Below are 8,975 nucleotides of genomic sequence, written 5' to 3' on the forward strand. Positions count from 1 at the left end.
GGTCTAAGGGGACTCAAGTTCCCCTCAATTTTATGCTCTTTATATAATATACATGTAAAAACGAACATAATACCAGTACTAATAGCTAGTCGTCTATTCTAATGGTAAATATGATTCTTAACTCTTTCCAAATCTAGGTTTAAACTCCACTCTTTACATTTATTTTTTCAGATTTTCCTTCCTTAATAGTCTTTCGATTATAAAGCACCCCGTCAACTAAATTTCTGGATCCACCATTATGGACTGTAACAACGATTATTTTTAGCTAAAACAACATAGTTCAACTGACATAAAACTTATACTATTAACTTCGAAGTTAGAAGTTTGACTTACACTATATATTAAGGAAAAAAACAACGAATATTTTAAAAAGCAAAATCAACCTTATTTATCTATATATTTTTTTTAAAGATTCGGAAAGTATATTTAATAATTTTTTTTATATATAATCCTCATTCTTTCAAAATTCCGATATTGGCCCTATATATATATATATATTCAATTTTTGGCCTTTTAATAATTTTCATTACAGTTTTAATTTAGATTCTACCCTAAATTTTGTATTCTAAATTATAGAATATATATGAACGACTAGTTTATTTTCCAGTAGAATTAGTTGAATAATTTATGGAACTCTACATTTATTAATTTTTCTTTAAAATAGATAAATAAATAAAAATAAAACAATAAAGCTATTGAAAAATAATGTTGTCAATCTGAACCTAACTTTGTAGATAAGACATTAATTATGATTTTAAAAGTGTTTAATCATTACTTTTGGAATCATTATTTGAACTAAAAAAAGAGAGAGAGAGAAAAAAAAAAAAGAGGCCCTGCATTATCCAAATTTTATTTTTCATTTAATTTCTACCATGGCCAAATTTGCCACTTTCAAATAATAGAGTCTTGATGTAAACTCCTTTGTTGAAAATTGGAGAGCTAAAATTGAACGTACTAAAAATTTAAAAATTGAAAAATCTTCTAACAAAAATTTAAAAACGAATGATTGTAAATGATATTTCATGAAATCTGTCAGAGATTGAACTCGACTTGAGAGATGGAGACATAAAGATGCAAGATCAAAATTTAAATTTAAATTCTTGAGTGATAAAAGTTTGAAGACCTGAGGTATATTCAAAATCTTTCTCTTTTTCTTATAACTTGGGCAAAAATATATAATTTGGTTTACAACAAAGTTTGAGTTTTCGATATTAAAGAAAATATTGAAGTCCCACTTTGATGAAAACATCGGAGAAAATTAATATAAATAAAAAAGAAAAAAACATTTGAATTAGTAAATAAAAAATTTATACTTTCTAAATATATATATTAAAAATGTGTATTATTAATATTATATTTACATTTGAATTTGTTGCTTATTTCGATGTCCAATGATATATTCTTTTACTGCTTTATTTCTTTGAACCAGTGCAATCATGTTGTGGAATAGTTCAACAAATAATTATAAAAATAAAAATACACATATGGAAGTTTATTTCTGCATGTGGAATATAAAATGTGGGCCAAGATTTTGACCACGTGTTTAACATTATATCTTTCTTTCCCCTTTAGGAAATAAAATAAAATAATTAAAAGATTGTGTCTAACAATCATGCATATAATATCATACAGCTCCGTTGTTGCAAATGTCATTTAGGGCATCCACATTTATTCTCTATCTAATGTCTTCTTCATCTTCTAGTTCAACCAATGATCATCTTTCGCCACCTGCGGTGGTGAAGCGGAGGGCTGGTCGGCAAAAATTTCAAGAGACCCGCCACCCGATTTTCAAAGGCGTTCGCCAAAGAAATGGTAAATGGGTTAGTGAGCTCCGACGACCTAACAAAAAATCCAGCCTTTGGGTCGGAACTTTTTGCAACCCGAAAACGGCGGCGGTGGCGTATGATGTCGTTGCCTTAGCCATTAAAGGTGAGTCCGCATCACTCAATTTTCCCAATTTGGCTTACTCCTTTCCACGAGTTATGTCGTCGTCAACCATACATGATATTCGGACGATGGCAATTGAGACGGCGAAGGCTTTTACGTCAAGTGATATATTGACATCTTTGTCTCCGTTATCACCTCCATCGTCACAGTCGTTATTGTGTTCTTTAACAGCGGATGAGAAGGTGGTACCAAATTTCTTTTGGGATGAGGATGAGGTGTTTAATATGCCGGCGATAATTGCTGGTATGGCGGAGGGATTGATTCTAACACCACCAAAAATAAAGAGCGAATTTGATTGGGAAGATTGTGAGAACATAATTGAGTTGACATTATGGAGTCATGAGTGAAGATTGTTTGATTTGAAGGATTATTCAACGACTTTAACAAGTTGAACATATGAGCGAATTTTATTACTAGAAATCCAATATATAAGAAGTGGCCCATACTTTAGTAGCCATACTATTCGTATTTCTAGTTTTAGTTCTTATTTTTGGTTTCATTCCGCTCTTGCTTGGCATGTCCAACTTATTGTACTTGATCAAAGGAAAATTGAGTTTTATTGTTTATATAAGTTTTTTTCTTTCTAAAAAACTAGAGAAGAAATAACTATATTTATGACTACTTTAATTAACAAATATTTTATCATTGTTTGGTTCTCTATTGTTGTTAGAAAATTGAACGATAATCATATATGAATAACACGATTCATTTTATATAAACATAATAATATTATATTGAATATATAAAATCTCTCTCGATCTCTTTATATAAACATGAAATATAATAGGTTTAACGTTATAGAATGGAATACTCACTTCACATTAATACATATAAATGAAAATCGTTTCTCATCTTATGCTAAAACATACACAATTGAAGAAAACTCTTTTAGAACATAAATAATAGGGATCAAATGGAGTCCTCTATCTCTCTAATTCCCTACAAATATATTAATTTTGATGTGTGTATTTTACCTTAATTATTTTGTCAAATTAGTTACATCTAATTAATTTAATTAACTTTTGATACAAGTAAATAGATTATGAAGGGTGGGAATTAAACTTATTACACATTTAAAATGACAATTATATAATTTTTTAATATCAAATATTACATTTATCATAATATCAAAATCATGAAAATATCATTAACTCTAAACTTAGAATAAAGATGAATATGAACATAACTCAACTAATTAAGACATTACATATCTTCTATCAAAATATTAAAGAATTCAAATTTCCTTATGTTTTTAACATCTTTCAATTATATGTTCTCTTATTATTAGTGATCGATGTAAAATTTACTGACGAGAAATTTAAATAGTCGATGTTTAGTGAGTTGGTAGAAATTTGTGACCAAAACCTTACTTACTAAAGAAAAATATCAATTTATACTTTTAAATTTACATGTTTCTATCAATTAAAATTTTCAACTAATAATTATGTCAATTTAAACCTCGTTTACCCATTTTTAGGACTTCATTTGGAAAATATCATGTGGAACTTATCATTTGTAACAATTTTACCCTATGTTATAATCACATTTTGAGAATCATCTATGTATCAATTCTCGTATGTTTGTAGATTTCTCTAAATATTAGTTTAAAAAAATAGACAATTAGAATTAATGCATTGTCGGTTTTTAAATAGTTAAATCTTAATTAAGAGGCTAAATTGATAGATTTATGACAGTTCATTGTATTTTTTAAAATAATTTATAAAGATCAAAGTTGGAAGAGAATTGAGTTTTGCTCTCTAAGTGACTAAGAAGATAAACGAGATTAAGCGATCTGTCGAAACTATGAGATGTAAAAATGCGTCAATAGGAGAATGTTCCACTCTAGAGAAAAGCACCTACACGAACAGTGGTAGACGAAGCGAAAGCGAGAATTATTCCGGAAGAATTTTGGTAACTCAGCCCACAACAGTTATGTTGGTGTGGTCGGTATTTTTTTGTTACACCCACTTTCATATTCCCCACTTTTCCAAAAAACCGACACGTCGGTTTCGTTATCTCTTAACGGCAAAAAACAAATCAAGTCATACTCAACGATGTGTCGGCTTCTTGCTGATTATAAACGTGCGCTCTGCATCCTTTTTTTCTCCAACACGTGGAACCGTCTTCGGTCCCCCCGGAGGAGAAAAACAAATAATAATAATTGTTTTGTCTTTCTTATGCACAGCGTTTCTCACATGACCTTCTTTTTTATTGGTATCTCCATTGTTGGATTACTATCTCTTTTCTTTATGTTCTACTCTACAACTCAAAATCTAGCCCGAAAACTTTTTATTGGATTTTCATTTATTTCAATGGTAAATTTATAATTTGAAAAGACAAAATGAACGGTAAAATGAAGAAAAAAAAAAAGACTCTAATACTAAAGTTCAAGAGGGAGAAAATCGTGTAGAATAGAGTGTTATTCCAAATGAAAATTGTTGTATTGTGGATAAACTCACTGCCTTGAAAGTAAGAACAGTGCGACCTTGGTGCTATATCGCAAGAAGTCAGTTGCTACCCAAGGTTCATACAACACTTGGACTCTAACGTCTTCTCGTCGGAGAACGGATTGGAATCAATAGAAATATTAGCTCAGAAACATTAATGGTAGCTGAAAATCGAGAAGATCAGAACATCTGAAAAGCTAGGTTTTTCTGTGTCTCCCCCAAGCTGCTCAAAAAACTTTTTTTAAGAAGAAGAAGAAATGACGTTTTTAAATCTAGAATTAATTTTGATACATTTATTTTGGTAAATAAAAATGTTTATCAGTTATAAACTGTGATCTTTTGATAAAATTAAAAAGAATAGGTAGTAAAAACCTATTTTATTTCGCACAAGTGCAATTACCTGAACCTAAACCACCCATCTAATCGAACAGGTTGCAGCATGTGTGTGGTAACCCAAATAGGGGTCACATGGGTTGAGTTGAGGGTATTTTTTGGACCAACTCAAAATTTTGGGTTGGTTTGATTGGCAACCCAAATAGAGTTTCCAACCCAACCCTTAAAATTCAGGTTGGGTTGGGTTGGGTCATTGGGTTATAACTTTTTTATTTATTTTTTATTTTTAATAAAAATATGTAAATTTATATACAACACATGACTAATAACTAAAATCTCATAAAATTAATATGTTAAATACCAAATATCTATGATATTTATTGTAAACCTTAAATAAAGACAAATATCATAGCAATTTTAAAAGAAAAATATTAAAAATTCACAAATTAATCAATACAAAGTAATCAAACTTTAAACAAGGAGGAATATATATATATATATACATATTCGGGTTGGGTTGGGTCAACCCAATTTTTTTTAACCAACCCACAACCCAACCCGACCCAATAAAAATAGAAAATTCAACCCAACTCAACCCAGGAACAAAACTAACCCAACCCAACCCTTACATGGGTTGGGTAGTCCGGATTGTTCGAGTTGTCGGGTTATTTGAACACCCCTAACCACCACCACACTTTGGAAGCTCCCTTGCAAGCATTTATATATATACCCACTTGCCAAGTCCAAATCTTCAAATGTGAGACAAGTTCTACATTTTTTCTCTTGAAACTACTTTTTCTTTTTGTTATGGGCCAAAAGCCAAAGTCATACCCAACCTAAAGTAGTTAAAACTTAAAGTTTAAGTTCTAGCTACCTCGTGCAGTGTTATTATAACGTATTTAATTTATTGGAAGAATGACCTAGAGTTCTTCTCTTGCACAAGTTAGGGATTAGATATATAATACAAAAATTACTTGGTCCTAAACTTACTTGAGCTTAGCTTCACTTTCATCTTGTACTCTTTTTCTAGTTTTCGACCAATTTCATCATGTCTCCAATTTCACTCACAACATCTATTTCTACTTTCAACTTGTATCTCTCTTGTAGCAAAACAAAATTCACAAAACACTCGAGCAAGATATTAATCGATCTTTCCTTTCTTTAGAGTCTAAGGTATGTTTATGTAAGCATCCTTGATATTTCTTTAAAAGAGCTCTTTCATCAACATATGTTGGATTATTATTAGGCTCATTGCAAAAAGTGCAAAATACATTATAGTAATTAGGCTTATAGCACCAAGTTTTGGTTTTTGCAAAAAAAATGGGGAAAAAATAAGGCTCAAACCACCCCTAATAAAATAAAATTGTCCCAAATGTCCTCATTATTAATATTTGATATATTGTCGACATACTATTGATAAAGTTGAAATTTTTTTGATATATTATATACTGCTAATATAGTGACTGATATATGATATATTGTTGATCATATATTATTAACATCTTGAAAGTGGTTTGATATATGTATAGATATATCATTGATATACTTATAATATTCCAGTGGTTTTATGAGTTCTCTCAACATTTGAAAATTTGAAATGAAGGATAATTTTTTTATTTTATTGACAGTTTTTTTTTTTTTTTTTTTTTGGGTGGTACTGTGTGAATCTAGGGCTAATTTGTCAATTTTGAACTAATGAACTTTTTGATGAGTTAAAATATCATATGATTCAATTCGACCATGCTGGGCATATTTGATCAAAAGATTATAAAGAAGTCGTATTATTTGAGCATCAATTTTTGTTTTTTCAAATTCAATATGGACACGTATTTATGTACAATAGATAAAACATGTAATTTTGTCGATAATTTAAAGGGTTATTGCAATTGGTAGCATTTTAAGGATAATAATTAAGTGTACAACATTATTTTTTTAAAAATTGCAAATATAGCAAAGTCTATCAGCAATAGATTTCTACCATTGATACACTCTTACCAGCGGTATAGTCTATCACTGATAAACTTCTACCAACAATATGGTCTATCACCGATAGACTATCTAAATTTTGCCATATTTGTAATTTTTTTACATTATGTTATATTTACTAATACTTTTGATCTTATTGCTATATTTACAACTGTCCCTAATTTAAAAATAATGACAATGGAAGAAAACTTTTGTCCAACAATCTCCTTCAAAGATCATATTTAAAAAATGTAAATTTATAAATATTGCAAATGTGTCTTAAGGATCTTACATATCTATCTACCCATTCAAAGGAAAAGATAGCAAAAAAGAAAGAAATAAATAAACATCGCAATACTAGAAATGGAAGGTGGGTAGAATTAATACAAATTTCATATATACATCTACCCACTTACAAGAAAAATAAATAAATAAAAACGAAAAAAAGTAAAGAAAAGAAAGGAAGACAAATAATGAATGATAACGACAATAATAATAGGAATGGACGGAAGCCAAAAATGCACTTCAATGGAGCAATAAATGGAAATATTCAAAGCCATTCATTCCCAAGTTTAAAATCTCCAATGATAATTGTTGGATATTTTTTAAATATTTGTAAAAATAAAAAGATAAAAGAAGGGCATTTTTATTTTCTTTTTATTGAAAAAAAAACATTGTTGGATATTTTCAAATGATGGTCGTTGGATATTCATAAAGATGCTCGCGATATGCCCAATTTGATTTACCTATGTTACATAAATTTGTGAAAGGAATCTGATAGTATTAGATATATGTGTCAAGGAAGTGACATTGTATCAAGGATGGTCGTTGGAACTTTTTCTCACCTATTTTTTCTAGAGCTACCAGCAGTGGAATCATCACAGGTCCTCCCCTAAATCAACTTCTCAACTAAGTGACATCCATCAAAATGGATAGGTCGAACTTTTTGCTTTGGCAGAATCTTGCATGGCCAATTCTAAGAAGTTACAGATTGGAAGATTATCTAACTGGGAAAACTCCTTGCTCAGATCGTTTTATTCAAGTTCCAACAAGTGGTCAATCCGGTGAAAGCTCTACTGCAGATCCAACCACTGTTTCAGTCCCTGATGTCGAAATGCAATCAAATCCAGCTTATGATGCCTGGATAGCAGTGGATCAGCTCCTTTTGGATTGGCTTTATAACTCAATGAACCAGAAGATAGCAATACAAGTGATGGGTTTTTAAACTTTCAAAGAACTCTGGGAAGCAATCCAAGAGTTGGTTGGAGTCCAATCCAGAGATGAAACAGATTACCTCAAAACAATGTTTCAGCAAACTCGCAAAGGCGCATTGAAAATGAGTGAGTACCTTGCTATGATGAAACGTTTTGCTGATGGTCTTGCCCTTGCAGGTTCCCCCATCTCCTCCTCTGATCTAACTTCACAAGTGCTAGCTGGTCTTGATGAAGAGTATAACCCAGTTGTAGTAGCAATCCAAAGCAAAGGAATAACTCGTTGGTCTGATCTGCAATCTAACCTACTATCATATGAGAAAAAGCTTGAGTATCAACTTACTGTCAAGATAGGAATTACCGGAATAGCTAATGTCTCACTCTCACCCAGCCCACCCTCAGCCAACATTGTGCATAATTAGTCCAATCCTTCAATACACACCCCTCGAAACTCTTCTAGATATACACAACCACTAAATTTTAAGGGCAGAGGAGGTCGCAATAGGGGCCATGGTCGTTGGAATAATGCATCCACAACTAGACCAACCTGCCAAACTTGTGGAAAACTTGGGCATACAACTAATGTTTGCTACTTCAGATACAACAAAGAGTTCAACAACCCCAGATAAACTTACAACCGTATTGAATCTACTCAACTCCCACCAAATCGAAGTTAAGAACAGAACACCTCTGTTCTTCTTACTCATTCAGCTGTAGCTTCACTTGAGTCAGTTGCTGACCCGAACTGGTATGTAGATAGTAGGGCGTCCTCACACATCACCAGCAATCCAAGCTTCCTCCAATCCTCATCTGCCTACACAGGTAATAACAAAGTAGTGGTTAGAAATGGTAAATCCCTTCCTATATCTCGCTATGGACATACAAATATACCTTCTAGTTCTGGTGTTCTGTCATTATTAAATATTCTTTATGTGCCTGCCATAGCTAAAAACCTAGTAAGTGTATCCAAACTTACCAAAGACAACAATATAGTGGTTGAATTTCATTCTGACTTTTGTGTGGTCAAGGACAAGAAGTCGGGAGTACCAATCCTGAAAGGCTAGCTTAAAGA

The 8,975-nt window shown here is 31.3% G+C and overlaps 1 protein-coding gene across 1 annotated transcript; it reads left to right on the forward strand.

Moving 5' to 3' along the window:
- Window positions 1-1,648: 1,648 nt before the first annotated feature.
- On the forward strand, window positions 1,649-2,404 carry LOC120091964 (dehydration-responsive element-binding protein 1B-like). The gene has a single exon (XM_039050152.1). The coding sequence runs from the start codon at window positions 1,683-1,685 to the stop codon at window positions 2,292-2,294; it is 612 nt and encodes a 203-aa protein (XP_038906080.1). The 5' UTR covers window positions 1,649-1,682; the 3' UTR covers window positions 2,295-2,404.
- Window positions 2,405-8,975: the final 6,571 nt, after the last annotated feature.

Source organism: Benincasa hispida, chromosome 11, assembly GCF_009727055.1.
Source record: "Benincasa hispida cultivar B227 chromosome 11, ASM972705v1, whole genome shotgun sequence".
NCBI lineage: Eukaryota > Viridiplantae > Streptophyta > Magnoliopsida > Cucurbitales > Cucurbitaceae > Benincasa > Benincasa hispida.